A 24,297-nucleotide genomic window follows, 5' to 3' on the forward strand; every position below is an offset into this window, starting at 1 on the left:
TCTTAAGCAATCGATACCTTAATTTAATGTTACAATAAGCTAAAGAAGCTATAAACATAAAGCCACAGTAAAGACTCATGTGGAACCTGTGACCTCCCTTAAATATAAGTTAGTATAGCAATGGTTCGATGCAGCTGACCTTCATAATAGGCCACCACTTTTTTTCAGTGTTTCTATTTTCTCATATTTTATTTCCTAAGTACTGCTGAGGGGCCCCACTTAGTGGCATTCCCCCCTCAACCTAAAGAGGTTTCAAGAGAACCTCCGTACTGGAAGACCTGTTCTGTAAGTTTATCACATGTTCAGTGAATGTTATATCTTGTGTTGTTTGTGTTGTGAGGGCTTTGACTGAATTCTTAAAGGTACAAGAAAACATATTTATGGTGACTAATGTGAATGCAGTATTATAATATACAGTCTTGGAATGTGAATGGCATAAACAATCCCATCAAAAGGAGCAAAATAGTTGCAAAGTTGAAACGAGAAAAAATTAATATAGTTTTTCTGCAGGAAACGCATCTCTCTGCTACAGAACATGAGAAATTTAAGAAAATTGGATATAGAGATACCTTTTTCTCCTCACACAGGACAGGAAAGAAAAGGGGAGTAGCCATTCTTATTCCAAATTCTGTTTGTTTTTAATTGATCGCAGAACATAAAGACAAAGAGGGTAGATTTGTCCTAGTCAAGGGAAAAATAGAGCAGGAAGAAGTTACTTTGTGTAACGTGCAGTGTTGCCATAGTTACTTTGAAAAAGTAACTTAGTTATTTTACAAGTTACTTGATTTTAAAAGTAACTAAGTTAGATTACAAGTTACTTGATTTTAAAAGTAACTAAGTTAGATTAAAAGTTACTTTATTAGTTACATTCAGCAGCTGCCGACAACACCCCCGCCGCCTCAACATAAAAATGACAACCGGTTTGGCCAACACTAACTTTATTAGACACCGCCGGAGGCCCCCCCCCCCCCCGCGCGAACGGAGGGTTCCCCTAACGGGCGCTGTAGCTGAGGTGATCCGCGAGAAGAGCCCGACACACGTCCAGAGTCGCTGTCGCCGACCGTCGTACCCGGTCCCCTCCAACCGGTCCCCGCCTTCCGCAGCGCCGACGGACACCGCCCCGCGGCATACTATAAGGAAAGCCCCCGCACCGCGGACGAGCACCTCCCCCCCTAAAAAAACGTCAAGGAGTGCCGCACACCGAGCCTCCGGCGGCGTGGTGAGGAGGGCGACGGGGCGACTGCTCCCCCAGCCGCAGGACGTGCCCAGCGGGCTAACCACAAATACCGAAATAGTAACGCAAGGTGACTTGGACAAGTAACTTTAATCTGATTACTGGTTTGGAAATAGTAACGCGTTAGATTACTCGTTACTGAAAAAAGCGGTCAGATTAGAGTAACGCGTTACTAAGTAGCGCGTTACCGGCATCACTGGTAACGTGTATGCACCCCCTGGTAGCAACATCTCTTTCTTCAGGGAGGTATTTAACCTCATTGCTGCAGAAACATGTGGCACATGTCTATGTGCAGGGGACTTTAATTTACTTCTTAATCCTAAATTAGACACAACAAATCGAGTGAGAAGAAAGAATCTCTTAGAAAAACAAATAAATAAAATTCTTGAAGACCTTGGACTAATTGATATTTGGAGATATTTACACAAACACGATAGTGATTTTACCTTTTACTCTGCAAGGCATAATATATACTCTAGAATCGATTATATCTTCATGTTTAGCAGAGATTTCCATAAGGTGAAATATTGCACAATTGAACAGAGAGATATTTCTGATCACTCAGGCTTAACTTTGAAATTTACTTTAGATAGAAATCCTAAAACTACTTTATGGAGGCTGAATACTGGTTTATTAAATAGTAATTCATTTAAAACTGAAATGGCCAAGAAAGTAGAAACTTATTTAGAACATAATGATAATGGAGAAGTCAGTCCTGCAATTCTATGGGATGCAGCAAAAGCATTTCTTAGAGGAAAAATCATAGCTAAGTGTGCTAGGCTAAAAAAGATCAGAGATAAAAAGCTGTCAGACTTGCAGAAGCAATTAAAAAATCTTGAGCTACTTCATACTACTAACAACGACCCCTCTTTACGTGAGCAAATGAGGCCTGTTAAGCAGGAGATAGACAAAATTCTTAGTGAGGAAATTGAAAAAAAAATGAAATTCCTAAGACAGCGATATTATGAGGCAGGGCCTAAAGCGTCTAAAATACTTGCATGGAGAATTAGAAAACAGCAAGCAGAAAACTCAATTCACAAAATTAGGGATCCTATCACAAATACGGTAACTACTAAATTAGAGGAAAGTCAGAGTGCATTTGAAAAATATTACAGATTACTATATACACAGCCAGACAAATCAGACAGACTTACAATTCAAACATTTCTCTCTTCTTTAGATCTCCCCTCAATAGGTAAAAATCAAAACGAGGAGTTAATTCGTGAAATCTCAACCGAGGAAATAGATAATGGAATCTCAAATCTTAGAGCCAATAAATCACCAGGCTGTGACGGATTTCCTCCGGAATGGTATAAGTGCATGAAAGAATTCTTGGTTCCTTTGTTGAAGGCTTCCTTCAACTACACTCTCAGGGGTGGGGCTCTCCCGCCATCATGGAGCGAGGCATTTATTTCAGTAATACCAAAGGAGGGAAAAGACAAAATGGACTGCAAAGGGTATAGACCAATAAGTGTCTTAAAAATAGACTATAAACTGTATGCAGCTATATTGGCTAAAAGATTAAACACAATAATGCCTTCCTTGATAGATGAGGACCGAACAGGTTTTATAAGTAATAGGCAAACACACGATAATATTAGAAAAGCCATAAACATTATTAATCAAATTTCAAAAGGAACATCAAGCGCAGTCCTTCTCAGCCTAGACGCCGAGAAGGCATTTGATTCGGTAGGATGGGATTTCTTATTTCAAGTTATGGAAAGATTTGGTTTTAGTGATTCATTTATACAATGCATAAGAATGCTGTACTCCTACCCAACAGCGAGGATAAAAATTAATGGGAGCCTTTCGAATCAAATAATGCTACAACGAGGATGTAGGCAAGGTTGCCCATTAAGTCCACTACTTTTTAATTTTTTTATCGAGCCCCTTGCCCAGGTTATCAGAGAGGAGACCGCTCTGGTGGGTATAGATGTGGGAAGTGTAGAGAACAAAATTTTTCTATATGCGGACGACGTCCTTGTCACAATTAAAAATCCTGAATCTGGTATCCCATTGCTTATGAACATCCTGGGAACGTATGGGCAATACTCTGGTTATACACTGAACGTACAAAAAACCCAAGTCTTGACCTTCCGTTTTACGCCCTCAAAGCAATTGATGGGCAGGCACCAATTTAATTGGCACCAACCACAACTTAAATATCTTGGTGTCTCATTGACAAAGGACCTTTCACAACTATATGATGTTAATTATAAACAGATAAATAAGAAAATATATGATGATCTAGGCAGGTGGAGCTTGCCCCCCCTCGACCTCGGCAGTAAAATTCGGACAATCAAAATGAATATTCTCCCAAGATTATTATACTTATTTTCAGCACTTCCAATAGAGGTTCCTGCAAAACAATTCAGAGAGTAAGATAAACATTTTTCAAGATTTATTTGGAACAACAAACGACCAAGGGTGAGATACTCAACTTTACAACAGCCGGGGGAGAGGGGTGGCATGGCCCTGCCTTGTCTTAAAGATTACTATCTGTCAGCTCAGCTGAGGTATCCTGTATGTTGGTGTAACCCATCTTATGAAGCTAGGTGGAAAGATATTGAGCTATCTTTAACTGAAATACCTATCCAGTCAGTTCTGGGTTGCCCTGGCAGGTTTAATGATGTTCACCAGCTACATAATCATTGTACTAGTTTCTCTCTGAAAATGTGGTCAGATGTAGTAAAGAAATATCAGCTCTGTAGAGAGATTGGAGTGTTGAGCTGGCCTGCGTTCCATCCACACTTCCCTCCAGCTTTACAGGACCATAGTTACAAACAATGGACTAAGCGAGGAATCACCTCCTTCTCGTAGGTTAATAAAGAACGGAAACCTAAAATCTTTTGAGGATTTGCGTAAATCTTATGAGTTGGGTCAAGAAGATTTTTATCGTTACTTACAGATCCGCCACTTTTTTCTGGAAACAGTAAAGACCCCTAATTTAACTGAACCCTCGAAAATAATTCAAATTTTTATAGATGCTTATGATTCCAAAAGTACTAAAGGTATCACTGGAAAACTATACAAAAGCTTTACTTTATTGAATAAAAACTCAACAGATTATATTAGACAACGCTGGGAAAAATAAGCTAATATAGTAATTCCAGAAGAAACGTGGCTTCAAATTCGGAAAAATCAATCCACTTCCACAAATTCTTATTACTGGCGAGATTTCTGTTGGAAGAATTTGATGAGATTTTTTATTACCCCTAACCAGACATCAAAATTTAACGGTACGCAGGTCTCCTGCTGGAGGGAATGTGGTGGGATTTCTGCAGATTGTGTTCATGTCTTTTGGTCTTGTCCTTGTATTCTGCCTTTTTGGAGGGAAGTGAGAGAGTTAATTGTGGAAACTCTGGACATAATATTTGACTTTTCTTTTAGCTGTCTATATCTTGGAGAACTCCCTGAAGGTCTCAGTAAAGGAGACACATACCTCATGAAGATTTTCATGGTTGCAAGTAAAAAAGCAATTACTAAATGCTGGCTCCAGAAGAATCCTCCTACCATGAGACTCTTAACAAACATTATAAACTCCATCCAGGCGATGGAGAATTTGACTTTTGTGCTGCGGCTTCAAAAGGATAAAGGAGAGGAATACTGGAAAAAATGGGATCGCTACAAACATAAAGACTCCTGATTCTATCTCACTCCATTCCAATCAAGAGCGAGATTTTGTACTGCACCTATGCTTAACTTTTCTATACCTGCTTCCAAATGTGTGCACTGTCGTGTCCTAGCCCTCTTTTGTTTACTTGTTTGTTGTTTTATGCTCATATATAAAACGAAAAATAAAGTATAAAAAAAAAAAAAATAGTGTTGAACGCGACACTAAAATCCCTGATCTGAAGCCATTAGAAGGTTATTAGAGACTGTGATGGAAATCTGGCAAGACAAGAGGCTGGAAAAACCAAAGTTATCGATTTGTATTTAATAAGGGGTTTTCTGCAGAAAGGATCCACACAGAGAGTCTCAAGGATATCAGTGAAGATGGAAAAAAGTCGCATACAAGGATCTTATATAGGATGACTAAGGCTATCTCTCTCAGCCAATCCAGACCGGTTCTGTAGGGGGAGGGGGAGAGAAATCTAAACACAGACAACTGATTTACAAATGTTTCCTTTGGACATAAGAAGACATACATTCAGTTATTTGGGGAGTCTAAAGGGTCTGACAGTTTTCAGGTCAACGCAGTTCAGACCATAAAACATTTCAGGTCATAAACTATTTGAGCAGTTTGTATATGTATGTAGAAAGGTCATAAAAGTCTTTAGACAGGGCTGCAAAAACTTACTTTCCAACTACAACATAGGTTTCACACATACTTAGTTAGTTTTTCTATAACATGACTTTTGCCAAGGCTGTATCCGTCCTGTGATTAACTCTAAACCCTGACTGAAAGTCTACATATACAAACAATATAACACATTCTATTCTCTTTGTCCCGTGAAATGTGTTTGTGAAAAGTTTTCCAGACATTCCCAAAGTTTAAGAAAGTAGTTCACTGCCTAGTGTAAGTCTCAGGCCTACTCCGGTTCTCTTGGTTGCCCACAGCAGAAATCCTCAGCAGACTGCAGGGTCCACCCAGAGCCAGGCGGCCTCCCGCATACAGGTCCAGGGATGGGGCTGGAGGGTTGCGGTATGTTTTTAGTCTGTCCCGCACCTCCACGAGGTACGGGACAAAATGACTCACCTAAGGCCGATCTTTCAGCCATGCTTCAACAACCGCGATCTGCTCCAAGGTCTCCGACTTGTTCTGGGTTCCCGGTAAACCCAGCTCCTCAACCATACAATCTAAATAAAAAACGTAATCATGAAAAAAACAAATCTCTGCTGAGTCCATATTTTGGTCGGATCGCTCTGTCAGGTTTAGTGGAAGTAGATGGACCCAGGATGCAGAGGTTTTAACAAAAAGGGTATTTAATATAAAGAGAGTCTTTAACTAGACAAAAACAAAACACAACACTAAAGGGGTAGACAAACTAGATAACACTAAAGGGTGAAAACTGGAGAGACAAGAACAAGAGGAAGAAAACACAGGTACACTGGGAAGCAGAGGAGCAGAAGCTGAGCGACAAGGCACACTGGGAACACGAGAGATCAGGACGGGAAAGCAGACAGGACAGCAGGACACGACATCACCTTGAACGACAGCGGGTAGAAGATCACTTCATTGTGGTATAAATCACAAAATGTGAAGAATATTGTGCGGTTGTGCTTTTCCCAATCAAGAAATATCCCTGCGGTCAGACATTGTGGATCTTTTTTGACAGTAATGATAAATTAATCCATGTTTTGTTGTCTTCACTCTGAGAATATTGTGATTCATTATAATACTGCTTCAGCCCAGGTCTGTATTGGTCTGCCTTCATTAGTCCAGTATGGACTCTCTTCTTTGACAGAGTTTAGATTTTAATACAGAATTACCCTTAGGAAACTATGCAAGTTGAAGACCCTGAGTACATTTCTGAACTTTTGTGTTGTCAGTGCTTGATCTTAAAGCTAAGTTATACCAAGCATGTTCTGTTGTTGCCTGTAGACTGTTGATTGCCCAAAAGACTGTAATTTGCTCTGTTGTTTAATAGTTTTCTATTTGATCAAATACAAATCTTTATTGATCCCACACCAGGGTAATTCACTTGCAGCAGATAAGCCACAATGAGGCAAGAGAATAAGAACGCAATAGAATAAAATAAAACCTTTCACAACAGACAGAAAATATTGTTTGTAGGGTATACACGGTATTTTTGCATTAGTATAAGGGTATTTTGAAATAGACATATCCATATATATGCATTTAGAGATTTATGAAGATAAAAAGGCACGTGACTACACAAAATGAATATAAATATAAAAAAACACATATATATTATAAATTCACCATATTAGCACTATAGTATAACTGTTTGTATAAATGTGTGTGTGTACATGCAAAAGTAACGATGAGTAGCTGTAATGTGGACAAACTGTGCAGTACTAGGTTTATATTGTTGCTGTGGACTCTGACAGCAGTGGAATGAGGATTGATGTTCTTTTGTCTGCAGCCCAGAATCAACGCTGTCTCTTTCAACCTTGAGGTCCAGTTATGGTGCAGTAAGTGTAGTGTGCAATAGACGAACCACTTCAAACACCTGCAAATTCACCTAATTCCTGGCAGTTAGTGTCCGTTTACAGAATGCCAATTCTGCGTTCGACCCTGGCACAAACAGGCAGAAACATACCCCCGCTATGCAGTGGTGGGGGAGGGGGGAGGGGGGAGTGCCGCCGGGGATTCGCGGAGCGAAGTTGTGATCTAATTAGCATATGAATTGTAGCGAAATCGCTTGTGAGAACTCACCTCACTTCACCATTGGATGAAACCACAGACCTTTGAAACGAAATGTCACTTGTGATTGGCTGGTGGATCTGTTGTTATTGTTCACCCCGGGTCATTATAATACAAACATGGGGAAACTCCTCCAACACAATATTAATAATAATAATTAATATTGTAATTATTACTAATAATTTATATAATAATGTATTTACTATGAATTAATATAGATTATTAATTATTAGTAAGTCTTTACCGAAAGCACTGCAGTTACTGAGGACTATAAATTAATTCATGTGATTCTTGATGTTATATGTTGGACATATTGTAGAGGGAAAAAAAACATGAACAAGGTATATGTTGAGTCAAAGCTTTAATTACATACAGCACAAATATTGTAAAAACAACTGGCCGAGCCACTGAAAAACGAATCAGGTGAAGCCTAAAATGTCTCTTTGCCGCCTCTGGGTCATAACTTCTTTGTGGGACTCTGTCCGAATCTTCTCCAGTGTGTGGACGTCTGTGGTGTGTAGTTGTGAGATCCAGTGTAGCTTCCAGTCTTATTTGAAGTGTGGTCGGTGAGCTCCTGGCTGTGGAAGGGTGGATCCATGTCATCTGTCCCGCTTCAATGAGCTGTAAACACAATCAGTACAATTAGCACAATTCAATGACAACATACACCTATACATGTAAGTGAAAAATGATGTAATGAACCTTACCCTCTTTATTCTCTGTCGACTCCTGAACTTCTCATTGTTGCTGCAAGAGCTGCAAGGTCCGGTTGGATGTACAGGAAGTTCCTTCATACTGGCTCATAGTGTGTCTTAGTACAGGCAGATGTAAAACAACACGAGAAACATGAGTATATTATTAATGAAGGAAAATAGCCTCGCTACATCACCGTTGGTAGATCCACAGCAAAAAAACACAATTAATAACAGTTACTTACATACAATGGCATCATTTTCCGCAATGCAAATCTGGACTTGCTACGAGAGTCATGGCCTAATGTGCAGTGACTGCCTCGTTGTATGCAGGGCTCAGGCTGTGAAAACACAATGATGAAAGGGATCAGATAAAGTAAACCTGGAGAATGTATTTTATACAGCATAGCGCATCTCTTCTTTTATCTTACCCTTGCTCCGGTTCTTGGTGTAGGACATTTGCCTCAGAGATGTGAAGAGACGGGAAGTTTCCTACAAAATATAACGGCACAAAAATTCACATTTATGAAAAAACTTAACGAGAACAAACGCTTAAATTTAAGCAGTTCATACATATTTAAACATGCACTAGTTCTGCTCAAGCACTCGATGATCTCTTCTTCTTTTAGCAACGGTCCCGCTAATCTCCGCTTCGACTTATCCACAGCACCAATATAAACAGTGTCGTGTCGACTTCAGCAAGTTTTTTACAGCAAAAACAGAGTCACTTGTCGGACCACGCAAAACACAAGCCGGTAGTTTCATGTCTTCGGGAGACAGAACCTTCATTCACGATGCTGTGATTGTACCAGCCCTGACGTGATGAAGTTAACGACTGACAGTGGCATTTTCAGGAATGGCAGTTTTCAGAGTAAAACTTCACAAATGACCTTTTCACGTTTGACGCAGCAGTTATAACAGTTTTTAAATTGTACTTTACCTTTATATGGGATGAGCATGTGACCGAGGACCAGTTAATTCATTCTGGTGTTAAGTTAATGTACTTACATGATTCTTGCTGTTCTGTGTTTGTACCCTCACAGTTGAATGCACTTATTGTAAGTCGCTTTGGATAAGAGTTTAAGTCTTTTAATTGAATACTGAGAAAGTTTAATAACAACAATAGGACAATTGAAATTCAAATTATGAGGTAATTTCAGCAGTCAACAGCTTAGTTTGCCATGGACATGTGAATGTGATGCTGAATTTGCCAGTATTTTGGGAGGACAAATATTTGGAACTTTGACAAGCGATGACACAACTGATATGCTTTATGTGAGGCACAGTGTTTTGGTGTCAGCAGAAAGACATCTCTTAGAAAACTGTACAGAGGTGCCATTCTCTCCATTCCAACAAATCTTGGATGAGCTTGATGAGTTTTCATAGCATTGACCTTTGCTCATGGTATACAATGTAATTCATTATTGTACACTTACTTACAAAAGGGAAATTTATATAAGCTACAATTTCACATTTAATTTATTTTAAGGCTGGTGTACTTACGCCAGATATTTTAGTTGATACCTTGGATAGTACCTTTTAGAAAAAGGTGTTACCTCTGCACCACTGAGTGAAACTATCCTGATTTGCATTTGTAAATCTCACAGCATTGTCATTTACATGTGATAGCCTCCCCTAGGCCTAGGAGCAGGGGGTAACCTGCCAACATTGTCAGGCTTGTAAAACTGTCAGAAACTGGAAGCCTGTGTCAATTCCTGGTCGTTCCTGGCAGTTTTCTGTGCTGCCTGCAGATTCCTGTGAAGAGCCGTTAACCGATAATTCCACCATAATTTGTAGCGACACTTACTGCCACAAATTCCTCTTTTCATGCAGCGTTGTGTGTGGTGTCAGTGTGACGGGAATTGTGACATCAGGCAACAGGTGTGTCTCTGTGTGTGCCAATGCTGTTGCTGATTGGCTGTTCGTTTTTTTTTCTTTCTTCAGACTTTGGGAGAAAACCAACTCACTAGTCATGATCAGCAGCAGACAGAGTGCGAGAGAGACGAGACATGCAGAGAACTGACACAGGGATAAACAATATTTAATAGAATCGTTATTAATATTGCTGTTATTGCCTCATTTTTCAACAGCACGATGTTTCCAGTGTTTCCAACAGCGCTGGTTCTGGTGTGTGCATGTGCTTCCTCAGCTGGGATAAACAACGGTACGAACAACGGTACGAGCAACGGTACGAGCAACGGTACGAACAAAGGTACGAACAAAGGTAAGGGCAATTCACTTATAATGAAAAAATAACACCGGTTTATAAGGTTTGATATGTTTTAATGTGTTGTTTTATTAAAACTGAAAAGGTGAGTTGGTTAATGATACTTATCAACTACAGACAAATTAAAGGGAATAAGCTATTTAGTGGAAATTTATCATGACATTTGAAATAATGAGTTTTCTCAGACCGGAGTTGTCTTAGAGTTTAAATTATTAGCTCTGCAGAGGGTCAGACAGTCAGCAACATGGCTCAGAGTGCAACCACAAGAAGTTAAAAAAAGGAAGGTAAAAAAGGAATACAATGCGATAAACATTTGTATTTTATAATCTTCAACCAAATAGCAAAGGAAAATACTTTTTTATGAAGCTGTCACTTATGGACCATTAAGTGTTAAACTGGAACTGGCGGCTGTTTACGAAATGGGATATCAGTGGATAGGAATATTTCTGTACGTGTCGGTGTTTCAGAAAGCCTTGCTGATGGTTCTGTTGTGTGCGTGAGCCGATTCAAATATGACGAATTATAAAAAATAACATACATTTTCTATTAATGAAAACAGTTAAAATTTGTATATGTATCAACATTGTATGTGAATATATCATGGTATATAAATCATGAAATACTTAATTGTGTTGATTTAATAGAGCTGAACAAAATAAATAGTGAGCTACAGACACATTTAAGGAAACAAATGAAAAAATGAGTGAATGGAGAGTGTTTTCACTGTATGGTACACAAGATTTGTGGGGGGGGTTGAACATGCTGATGGGTTCAAGGCAGTAGGCCTGAATGATTAATTGCATTTGCGATAAAATCGCGATATGATAAAACGCGATTTTCGAACCGCCAGAATGCCTCGGGACAACAAAACTCCTGTGATCCAGAAGATAGTGAAGCAGGCCTGCATCACATACCGACGTGGTGGACACACAGAGCGAGTTCATCTCGCTGGTGACCGCAGTGCGGGCAGCGGACCTGAAAATCGCTCCCCGGAAAAGCAAGCTGAGGTCCCCCAGATCACCTACATGTGTTGTGCCCTGAAAAGGGGAGTTGTTAATCAAATGACTCGGACACGGTGTTTCCTCTGCGTCAGCGTCTTCAAGAATGACTTATAATTTACAGAAGCAATTTACACAGTTACAACAGTTTTTTGAATATAAAATACTAAACAGTTCCATACATTTTCTTTCCATTCACTTAAATGGACAGGTAACAATAAATTGAAATGGCTTATTAATCCTTAAACATGAACATAACTTATTGGTAATAAACAAAAATATCTTAATCCTTATTATTTACACCCATAAATATAGTTAACATTAACAACACACAAACACATCAGCAACATCATACTTTCTGTTTGTGTGTCTGGCTAAACTAAACATGGTTACTAGGGATGAGCGAGTACAGCATTATCTGTATCTTTATCTGTATCTGTTAACCATATCAATTATCTGTATCCGTATCCGTACTCGGAGTGGGCGGGGCCTAACCCGGAAGTGGGTGTGATTTAACCCGGGAGTGGGCCGGGTTGTCTTGAAATGGGCGGGGCTTTAACCAGTATGTTATTTTAAGCATGCAATTGATATGGGTTGATCAGAAATTGTTATATTTATTGCTGATTAGAAAACTATTACAGGACAGCATCAGCATTGAGCTTCAGATCAATGATTTTGATCACAATAGCAAACAAACTATTTACAGAACAAGTTTTGTAACAATGAATACAACACATGCTGTTGCAATTATGAAGTGAAATGTAATAACAAGTGTTTTCATACTCAACATAACTTTCTTTTTTAACTTTGAATTTTTTTTAATTTATTTCCACACCAGGTGTGTGTGTGTGTGTATGTGTGTGTGTGTGTGTGTAAGTGAGTAAGAGAGAGACAGAGAGAGAGAGGGGGAGTGTGTGTGTGTGTGTGTAGCTTAATTTGTAAAATTTTTTATACCACTACTACCTAGAACTTGTCAGACACTCAGTGTGTGAAGTAAAATAAAACTGGTTAGAGCCAACTGACGGTTTAAAAAAAGTTTAAACCGTTAAAGTAAAAAAAAAAAAACTGTTTAAAAAAAAAAAAAAAAAAAATCTCCGACAGGCAGAGACGCAACGCGAGTCGCTTTCTACCAGCACCACGTCTGAACGAACCCACGTTTAACAGAACTCTACTGGTTAATAAGTAAGTACAAACTGAAATAAAAACAAACTTCAAGCTGAAGAAACCCTAAACGTTAACGGAAAAGACCCGCGAACCTGAGTGACTGAGAGACAGAGAGCTGTTCTTTGAGTGAGTGAGCAGAGCGGTGTGTGAAGGGGAGGAGCGCTGTGACGCTGTGTGAGGATTTTCATTCAGTCCGAGCACAGATATTGACTCGTATTACTCGTATAATACTCGTGCTCGGCAAAAGTGCTTTATCCGTACCGGATACTCGTTTCAGCAGAGTATCCGGCTCATCTCTAATGGTTACCATGCACACAACATCTGTTGCACTCATGCTACCCACGTGCTGCTACCTGTCTGCCACTGGAAGAGCGGAGCTACATACACGTGTTAACTAACTGAACAAACACACATTCAACAATCAAAAATAAATCCTATCTTGTAACAAAACAGCTTAATAACATATTCACAGAACATAAACACTCATTTCCTACCTGAAAAGGGGAGTTGTTAATCAAATGACTCGGACACGGTGTTTCCTCTGCGTCAGCGTCTTCAAGAATGACACCGTGCCCAGAGTTCCCCTAATCCGGCCTCTGCAGGTGTATCCAATCGATCAGCAGATCATTCAACCAGGCTATACTAATCGAGTGCACATTAACTAATATCTATCACACACTTGAATATTATTTGAACCACTGCTCCAAAACTAATGTTAGAACAATTAAGTTAAATAACATGCAACTCTGTTTGACACTTGACAAAACTAAAACAGCACCATCATTCATTTTAACTATCTACCACACACTCCCCTGCAACATTAGATGTCGTCCCGACATCACAACATTGATAAACTAAAGGTTCCCAACTTGGTATGCTTTAGTTATCATCACTGTCTTGAGGGTGATAGCAATTTAGTGACTGTTGTTGGCCTAACGATAAATATGACTGCACTGCCTACACATTACTCTACTTTAAATAGTGATCTTATATTTTTAGTCAAACAGACCCTCTATGCACTGAACAACATTTTATCCTAAGTATCACTGCATGAATAAAGGTTGGTAAACGTGAAATGGATTTGTCCACATGGTCACTGGCTGACCTTCTCTATATAGTAGGGGCTGATACTGGTAGAGCGTTTCATTTGTCTGTGCTGCACTATAACATGCTGGAGTTCCAAGTTGGTCATAGGTAAAGAATTTAGGGGCTCGTCTTTCTCTCCTCTGTAAGTCATGTCCCTGTTCTCTCTCTTCCTCGCCTGAATTTGATGACTGGGGATCTTGGATCTCGTCCTGTGCTTCTCCAACTGGTAGTGCATTTTCACTCTGATTATCCTCTTCCAGTAACTCATTCTCTTGCTGTGTCTCAGATTCATTTGTGTCTGTTGTGGACCTTTCATCAACCACTTGCTCGTCAGAATTTAACACTGGTGTCTCTCGATCCTCCTCCTCTGGTGCGTCAGAATACTCAATGTATCCGCATTCGTCTTCATCATCTTCCTCTTCTTGATTTGCATTTTCTACAACTGTTTCCGGCATCCTTTTCTTTCGCTTAGACTCTGCTTTTGGCTGCAAGTCCAAGGGTAAGTGATCACACGGTAGTAACAAGTTGCGATATAAGGTTCTTGATCTTCCTCTTCCCTGCTCAGGCTTGACTTCATAGACTGGAATGTCTTCACCAACCTGGCGGATCACAACATGGATGTTCTCTTCCCAATGATTACGAAGCTTTCCAGTGCCTCCTCTAGGTGTCATATTTCTAACAAGGACACGATCACCACCATGCAACACGGAGCTTCTCACTTTTCCATCATAATGTCTCTTACTTCTCTCTGTTGACTTCTTTGCATTCTCTTGCACTATGCCATATGCCTCCTGCATTTCTCGTTTCCATTTCTCCATGTATGTTCGATGGTCTGCTTTCCCTGTCTCAGAGGTGATGCCAAACAGGAGATCAATAGGTAACCTTGGTGACCTTCCAAAGAGAAGGTAAAAAGGGGAGAAACCTGTTACCTCACATCGTGTGCAGTTATATGCATAGACCAGCTTGTTCAAAGAGTCTTTCCAGTTTGTCTTCTGTTTAGTGGTCAGTGTCTTTAGCATTTGTACCAATGTTCGGTTGAATCGCTCGACTTGCCCATTTCCTTGAGGGTGATAAGGTGTCGTTCGTGATCCTAATACACCACAGTTCTTTTTCAGCTGGGCGAAGAGCTGGTTCTCAAATTCGCCACCTTGATCGTGGTGTATCCGTGTCGGCAGTCCAAACTTCAGGGCGTAATCATTGAAAATATGATCCGCAACTGTTTTGGCAGACTTTGAGGTGGTTGCGTAAGCCTGTGCAAAACGAGTGAAGTGATCAATGATTACCAATACAACAAGTTTTCCTGAGTGGAGATGGTAATTCCGTTCAGAGGCTGTCAGTGTTCGGGAACCGTAGGCTATCACACAGAGTTTATCATCTTGTTGTTGGTATAAAACTGCCCCGAGCTCTTGGTTGGAGGCATCGGTATGGAGGATAAATGGCAGTGAAAAGTCTGGAAATCCGAGAACTGGTGGTTCAACAAGACAGTCTAAAAGTCGTTCCAATATGCGTTGATGCTCTTCAGTCCACACAATTGGTTTGTTTGATGGCACTCCTTTACTCTTCACTGTAACTCGCCTTGTGTTTAACCTGTTTTGTGGCACATTGTTATCTTCTGTTGCCCCTTTCAGCAGGCTGTACAGTGGCCCTGCGATACGGGAGAAGTCCTGTATGTATTGTCTGTAATAGCTTAACAAGCCCATAATAGCTCTTAGTTCTCCTACATTGCTAGGTCTCTTCTCTTTCAAGGCTCTCACAGCTATGGTGTCGGCTGGATCGATTTTGCTACCCTCAGCTGACACAACTCTTCCCAGATAGCGAACCTCATGTTTAAATAATGAACATTTGCTGGATTTTAGTTTAATCCCGTATTTCCTCAACAGCTGAAGCACTTTTCTGACATGGTTAACATGATTCTCAAATGATTGACTATACACTAGTGTGTCATCTAAGTAGGGGATACAGATGTTGTCTCGCACGTCTTCCAAACACTCCTCCATACAGCGTTGAAAGGCTGCGGGTGCGTTCATCAATCCAAATGGAATCCTTATCCATTCATACAGGTCCCATGGAGTCACAAATGCAGTCAAAGGCCGGCTATCTTCATCCATAAAGCCCTGATGATAGGCCTTTCCTTGGTCTAGCAACGAAAACCATGAGTTACCACCAAGACTGTCAAGGATGTCCTGCACTCTAGGTATCGGTTGTCTATCAGGGTGAGTCTTTTTGTTCAGCTGTCGGTAATCTATACAAAGGCGTAGGCTGCCATCTTTTTTTCTAACACACACAACCGGTGAGGCATAAGGTGAATACGATTTCGTGACCCATCCTTGCGCAATAAGATTGTGCAGATAATCTTTCATCTCTTTATACAGTGGTTTCGGCACCGACAGGTAAGTGCGCGCTACAGGATCCATATCCTTCAACGATATTCTTAACTTCAGCTTTTGGATACATCCAATGTCATCATCTGATTTAGAAAAAGAGGAGCATTCTTCACGAAGCATGTTCTGTACTACTACTCTTTCAGGTTCATTTAAATGGCTCAGGTCAATTGGTGGATTCCATAGAATTTCAGTGACTTGCTCACTCTCTGTAGTAACTTGATTCACTGACACTGGAGGGCTATGACTGGGTTTCTCAAACATGGTAGCTGGGTACACAGCCTGTACTTGCTGTAAGGTACCCACGACAGTTCTTCCTGACAACTCAATATCATGATCAGTGGGATTTTGCACATACAGCACAATGTAAGGTGAAACACCACGGCTGAGCTTGACTAACGTCTCACAAAACTCAAGACCTTCAGCCCACTGTGGATTTATGTCTGGCTCAAAGAGAAGGGTAATGTCTTTCTTCAGTGGCAGGGTCTGCGCTTTACAGTCAATCTGAACAGAGGTACGTTTAGGTACAATGACCTTCTCTTTGATCGTTTTCACAACATAGCCACATGACTGCTCAACAGTCACCAGATCAATGAAGCCGGTAACATCTCCTCTCTCAAGGTTAGGAAAAGCAACTCTTAATGTCTCATGCAACTGCTCTCTTCCTGTAACATCCAGTTGTTCTGTAGCGCTGTTTTTTAATATTTGCTCAATGACATTAAAGCCTAAGATTGGCTGTGAGAGACTTCCACCTCTCATCACTAGCATGGGGACTACAAGTTCTTTAGGGTTGGCTCCCTCTGCAGCTAATCCAAAAGTGACCTCAATGAAACCCTTATAAGGCATGCTCTGTCCGTTAGCTGCTGTGATTTTCAAATCGTCGGTTGCATCAACTAATTCAGAGACATCTCTTAATTTCTCACAAGGCAAATTTCTCCTTTTCCATTTTTCATCAACAATACAGACTTGAGAGCCTGTATCCCATAATGCTTGAGTCCTACAGCCTTGTATATAGCACTCAACCATACATCGTTTCCCTACCAGCGCAACAAGGCGAGAATGACTGTCGTTCTTGGTGTGGGTGGCATTTGTCCTTGGGTGGGAGAGCTGGTTTACTTGTGGGTTAAGACGCTGGTTGCATCGTTTTCTATGTTTTGGCCAATGTTCAGCTTGACAGATTTTAGAACAGTAAGTGTCTTTTTTACAGGATGCACATGCTCTGAGTCTTTGGTCTTTTCCATGGACACCACAGTGGGAGCAATGCTGTTGGGACATTCCACTGTTGCCGGTTACTCCATGTCCCGTGGGGGTAACCCTCTCCCGTTTAACGGAACATCATTTTCTTGTCTGGTTCCTCTCAACCTGCAACCTGCGAGAAAGTGTTCGCTGCTACCACATCTGAAGCAATGAGTGCAATATTCACTTCCGCTTTGCTGACAGCCATTACATTTTCTCAGGCGTACACGGTTCGGAGCAGGATACTGGTGCTGTGGTAAGAAGCTTTGTTGATATTGGGCTGTATTTCCTCTTCGTCCTGGTCCTGGGGGAGGCCAGTATCTTTGTGGTGCATTCTGGAACTGGGGAGGGGAAATGCATTCGTCCGTCACAGGTGAGGCCAGATACTGTGGCTGTGTGGGGTTAGGCTGTCGAATTGACTCTCTGATTTGTGCAACCTCAGCGCTTAGATTTTTCAATAATGCCATGTCAGAACGCATTTCTTTTAATTCATCTAGTACATCAGACTGGATTTTGCTTATGTGTTCTGAATTTGGGTTTTTTCTTTTTTTATCTACAGGTATTTCATTAGAATGAGCTGAGTGCACAGTGGTTGGCCGCTGTTGGATAAGTTGTTTCTTTTTATTTTGTCTCTCTGCTTCGTTTGCGCAAGCAATGTTGAGTTTCTCGAGAAGCAGCTCATCACTTGTTGCCGTTTGTTGCAGGTATGGTTGGAGGTCGCTCTTAATGCTATCATTTTGCAGGCCTGTTAGAACAGTATGGAGAAACATACTCTGTACGAGGACTGGATCATATCTTAGACCAGATTCTGTTTCCTGTGAGGCAAACAGGATTTTTTGTCTCAAATCTAAGGCACGGATTAGGAAGTTTTGTGGGGTCTCCTTACTATTTTGGACCTCTGAGGTGAGCTGTTTATACAAGTCTGTTGCACCCTTTTCTTGGTAATGGGATCTGAGAATCCTCCTCAAGGTAGGTAAGGTAAGGTGGTTTTTTCCCTCCAGGTAGCTGCGTAACTGCAAGCCTGGTGCGATTGCCCTAATCACTGCATCAACTATTTCTATTTCAGGAAAACCCTTGTTGATGCCTTGCTCGATTTGGTGTGCTAAACTAGAGAAGGTCAGTTTGTCCTTTTGCCCTGGCTCACCAACCTGACCTGATATTTTGAATTCTCTACTCCACTGTAAGGAGACACGAGGTTGTGGGGTCTGTTGAGCTGAGTCATGTTCTTGTTTAGCATTATTACCTTCCCCACTCACTGGCTTTTTGGCTCCACCGTTTTGAGTTGATCTCTCCTGTTGTGATAATGCTAATGCCAATTGTAGTTTCTCGATCTCTTTTTGCAACCGCTCTCCTTCTGAAGGCTGAACGACTTGCTCTTGTGCTATATCTATCTTTTTTGCCTCTGAGGCTGCCTTTTCTAGTGCAGCATTTTGTTCAGCCTGTTGCAGCTCGATAATTTTATTTCTCAAAATCAGTAGCTCTGCCATCCCCTCATCCTCAAGTTTATCCAACTCTTCTCTATCTAAATGATTTGTTACATGTTAAATGAGAGAGGAACGATTTTTACCAGATACCTCTTCAAATACTGAACCAGCAATAGTTAGAAAATCACAAACTTCAATCAACGCCTCTCTTGTCAATGTGTACAGAGCACCACCAACTTCTATCTTCAAGTTCTCTCGCTCTGAAGGATCCATCTCAGTCTCTGATCCGTGGACAATGTCGATGTGATCTGGACCTTTCTCCTTGCAGAGTAGACAACGCAGTTCTCCTGGCACCAGTGGTTGACCTCAGATTACATGCAAGTCTCTCTACGCAGTTGTTGATCCACCACACGCTTTCGTCCACCTTGGCTGAAGATGTGAGGGGTTAAATGATGATTGGGGACGTCTATCCAGGACAGCTGGCCCTCGTCACATTTATCCCAGCGGTGCCTCCAAATGTTGTGCCCTGAAAAGGGGAGTTGTTAATCAAATGACTCGGACACGGTGTTTCCTCTGCGTCAGCGTCTTCAAGAATGACTTATAATTTACAGAAGCAATTTACACAGTTACAACAGTTTTTTGAATATAAAATACTAAACAGTTCCATACATTTTCTTTCCATTCACTTAAATGGACAGGTAACAATAAATTGAAATGGCTTATTAATCCTTAAACATGAACATAACTTATTGGTAATAAAAAAAAAATCTTAATCCTTATTATTTACACCCATAAATATAGTTAACATTAACAACACACAAACACATCAGCAACATCATGTTTGTGTGTCTGGCTAAACTAAACATGGTTACCATGCACACAACATCTGTTGCACTCATGCTACCTACGTGCTGCTACCTGTCTGCCACTGGAAGAGCGGAGCTACATACACGTGTTAACTAACTGAACAAACACACATTCAACAATCAAAAATAAATCCTATCTTGTAACAAAACAGCTTAATAACATATTCACAGAACATAAACACTCATTTCCTACCTGAAAAGGGGAGTTGTTAATCAAATGACTCGGACACGGTGTTTCCTCTGCGTCAGCGTCTTCAAGAATGACACCGTGCCCAGAGTTCCCCTAATCCGGCCTCTGCAGGTGTATCCAATCGATCAGCAGATCATTCAACCAGGCTATACTAATCGAGTGCAGATTAACTAATATCTATCACACACTTGAATATTATTTAAACCACTGCTCCAAAACTAATGTTAGAACAATTAAGTTAAATAACATGCAACTCTGTTTGACACTTGACAAAACTAAAACAGCACCATCATTCATTTTAACTATCTACCACACATGCACATCTGCGAGACGGAGGTGTTCAGTATGGGGATGTTCCTGCTGAGGCCCGGCGCCTCCATACCGCTGCACGACCACCCGGACATGAACGGGAATCTACGGAGCTGCTGATCCGCAAGCTGCCCTTCCAACGCCTGGTGAGAGAAATCTCTCAGGATTTCAATACCGACCTGCGCATCCAGAGCTCCGCTGTCATGGCTCTGCAGGAGGCCAGCGAGGCTTACCTTGTCGGCCTGTTTGAGGACACCAACCCGTGCGCCATCCACGCCAAGAGGGTTACCATCAGGCCCAAGGACATCCAGCTGGCCTGCCGCATCCGCAGAGAGAAAGCTTAAACTGCTGCTGCTCCACTGACTATAACAATGCCGCATTCCTACACCTATAAAATGCAATTCAATGTGGAAGTAATCCAAGTATTCAGAATACGTTACTCAGATTAGGTAATGTAACAGAATAGGTTACAGATTACATTTTTGAGCAGGTATTCTGTATTCTGTCACGGAATACGTTTTTAAAGTATCCCTCCCCACCCTGGAAATGTTACTGACTTGGGAGCAGTAAGACACCTATAATTTCAAAAAACTTTTTTCTTAAGATGGTAAATTTTGCACACAGTGTTTAAAAGTGCATGCCTTGTGTTTTTACCTACAAAGACTTTGTTTAAATTACTTAAATGCACACCGATTTGTTGTCCTTGTTTCTGTAATGAGCAGTTAAATAAAAATGTAAAATGTGGGAAAGAATATTTTCCACTAAATGTATCTAATATTGTGTTGGTCATATTTAAATCATTCATTACCTTTATTTTTTTTGCGGGGCATTCGCAAAATTGGGGGGGAAAAAATCGCAATTGGATTATTTTGCCAAATCGTTCATCCCTACAAGGCAGCAGGAAAAGATCAGAGTGACTTTGACAGAGAGTTCACTGATGGGACATGGCTATCAGGAGCTGAAGTCACAGAGACAGCTCAACTGTTTCAGTAGGAACAGTGACTAAAGTGGCATCTGCCAGGAAAACCTGAAGAGTAAATCTTCCTCAGGTTCCTCAGAGAGGATGCAGGGTCACTGCAAATCAGTACAAATCCAACCTATATCTGGTAGAAACATTTCCTCATAGGATGATCAAACATCATGCAAAACAACAATATAATGATTTGGTGTTTTTCGTTGATTAATTTAATTCTAAGCAAAGCTCTAAGACAGTATGAACTGAAAAATGTAAATTTCACAAATTGACATAATGCATAATGTATTAGTTTGATAAATAATATCGGCATTAAAAAATAATTGATCAATTAATTGATTCTCAATCAAACTAGTTACCGATGCTGATAATCACTTGAAGTAGTAAACAAATAATCGTTTCACTTCTAGAATATTTATCATATGAATTAAAAAGATTTGTCAACACATTGATCAAACAATCTTTGTCTACATCTTGGATCCCCTGACTATTTTTCTCTCTTATTTCTTTCCAGTAACACAGGAAACGACTGATTATTATGAACCACCTGATAATATAATCTCAGCATATGAATATGGATTTGAAGAGTTTTCTATGGTTCAGGTAAGTGAAATTTCAAATAGAACTAATAACAACAGGATGTTGATGCTTAAAAAAACAGTAACAAAAGTATGTTGATGCATTAGGAAATGAGCATCAACGGGCCAGCGGTGCTGAATGAAACCAACATCAACGGAACATGGGTGGTGAATGTAACCAGCATCAAGAGGGTGAAAATCTCAGAAGAAGCCCTGTTGTTTCTCACTGGCTCTGTGTCCACCATCCTCATCCCTTCCTTCTACACGCTGATCTGCCTCTTCAGCTTGCCGATCAACATCTGTGCAGTGGTGGCCTTCACTCTGAGGATCAAACCCATGAAGACGGCGGCCATCTACATGTTGAATCTGGCCTGTGCCGATGTGCTCTTTGCTGTGCTGCTCCCCTTCAAGATCTCCTACCACTTTGGCGGCAACAACTGGATATTCGGCTCGCTCATGTGCCGTGTGGTCACTGCAGCCTTCTACTGGAACATGTATTGCTCTGTTCTGCTCATAACTTGCATCAGTGTGGACCGTCTCCTTGGTGTAGTCTATCCTCTTAACTCTCTGTCTTGGAGGAGGCCAAAGAAAGCAATCATGGCCTGCGTCACCATGTGGATATTATCCTTCGCTGGCACTGTGCCTCTTGTCATCGACGACCAAACTTTTCACCTCAGTCAGCTGAACATCACCACCTGCCACGACGTCCAGCCTGTGCACGAGATAATGTTGTACTACAAGTTCTACTTCATTGCCCTGTGCTGTGCCTTCTTCATCCTGCCTTTGCTCATCACAGTGGGGTCCTACACTCGTGTGATCTGGGCACTGAGCAGAGTCCCACGTGGCGTTCTCGGAAGTTCAGGCAGGACAACAAGAGCAGTGGTGATGACTGGAACAGTACTGGTGATATTTGTGCTGTGTTTCACACCCACACACTGTCTACTGATGGCACGCTATTTGCAATTTAACGGGGGTGCTGAGGCGTTCAAAGAGACCAGCTCCTACGCAGCTTATCTAGTTTGTATGTGTTTAGGAAGTCTGAACTGTCTCCTGGATCCCCTGGTCTACTACTTTGGCTCATCCCAGTGCAGGAAACAACTTTCCAGCACACTGAGGTGTGAGAAGCTTTTGGAGGACATTAGTGGACATTCCATTTCTGGCCTCAGTAGTCGCTTAACTAGGATGAGAACAACCAGATCCAGTGACCTGCAGGTTGACGTCCCCCCAGTCTGCATACCATAAAAACTCAATTTTGGTGGCAAAATGAAAACCAGGGTTTCTTCCAAACCACATGCTTTCAATCAGCTCAAAAAGATATACTATTGTTGGGATTTAAAATGTTAGCTGGTGTGTGGGTCTGACTGAAACTCTAAACAATAAAGCAGGAGGGGGGGCATGAACAGTTTGGGCCAGATATAAGGCCTCCACAAAATTATTAATAATAACCTTTTCCTTCCTAGTGTTTAATCTTGAAATTAGCTAGAAATGTGTGTGCATCACAACGCTGGACAGTCTTAGTTTAAAGTTATTTACCTTTAGAATGCAGCTAAACACATACCATATAACTATACTGCAACTAGTGATGTTATCATGTATTCAATTCATATAATGTTAGATATATAATGTTATGATAGTTGATTACACTCTTTAAATGATTTTGTTATAATCTACATTTGTGTAATACACCTTTTGCTTGACACACGTTTATATGTATTATATTACAGAATAAACATCACCATATATTAGTAGAGCTACATGATTTGGCAGAGATTACATTTATTTTTTGAACACGCTTCTCTTAAACTTGAAAATTCATAAAGAACTTGTAAAAAAAATATCAGAAACCTGAACATGGACCTCTCCCATAGGGGTGGAGTCTGCTTGAAGTAAAGATCTGATATAGCTTGATTGATGAGAATGAAAAGAAAAATAATTTTTACAATGTCATTGATGTGTACGGGAAAAAGAGGACCTACACAATATCTGCTTCAATAAAAAAGTCATAAGCATGTACCTGTGTTTGTATATGTGCGCGCGAGCGCAAGAATTGTCATACTGTCTTTGCTTGTCTGCTTCCTCTCCCCTTTACACCTTTTGAAAAAATCTTATCCACACACACGTGCATTCACACATACAAACCTACAACAATAACATGACCTAACACTACCATTTTATCCCCTTTGCTTTTGTCCCTTGGTGACATGATGCTGACATCTGTTTTCAAGAATCATAATCTGCTGATTGCCATGGGTGTGTTAGCAAGGATGCTAAGCCCCCCATGGGTCCTTAGCACGATCAGGAATCATTTCAAAGTGACACAAATACAATCCATTAGGGGCTTTGCTGGAATTACTGAGTAAAAATAAAGATTGTAGCAACAAAACATCATAACTCTGTGTCCGTGTGTTTGTTGTGAGTAAGATTAAACAAAAACAACCCGATGGATTTATATGACACTTGGTAGAATGTGGTTTGGGTCAGGGAAGAATCCATAAAATGTTGCTTTGAATTTGGATTAGAGAGCAGATCCATGCTGCCTCCTACTGATGATAAATGTGCTATATTGAATGTGTTCTAGTACAGCTGTAACGTGACACCACTTTTAAGG

At 40.8% G+C, this 24,297-nt stretch overlaps 1 protein-coding gene across 2 annotated transcripts; it reads left to right on the forward strand.

The window, feature by feature from the left end:
- Positions 1 to 10,208: 10,208 nt before the first annotated feature.
- Positions 10,209 to 23,998, forward strand: LOC128425153 (proteinase-activated receptor 1). Of its 2 annotated transcripts, none has more exons than XM_053411675.1 (3): positions 10,209 to 10,481; positions 21,626 to 21,714; positions 21,798 to 23,998. In XM_053411675.1, the coding sequence occupies exons 1-3, from the start codon at positions 10,352 to 10,354 to the stop codon at positions 22,929 to 22,931; spliced, it is 1,353 nt and encodes a 450-aa protein (XP_053267650.1). In that variant the 5' UTR covers positions 10,209 to 10,351; the 3' UTR covers positions 22,932 to 23,998. The 2 variants fall into 2 exon arrangements, with proteins under 2 accessions (XP_053267650.1, XP_053267651.1); XM_053411676.1 differs by having other exon boundaries at positions 10,209 to 10,469.
- Positions 23,999 to 24,297: the final 299 nt, after the last annotated feature.

This window comes from Pleuronectes platessa, chromosome 19, assembly GCF_947347685.1.
Source record: "Pleuronectes platessa chromosome 19, fPlePla1.1, whole genome shotgun sequence".
NCBI classification, from domain to species: domain Eukaryota; kingdom Metazoa; phylum Chordata; class Actinopteri; order Pleuronectiformes; family Pleuronectidae; genus Pleuronectes; species Pleuronectes platessa.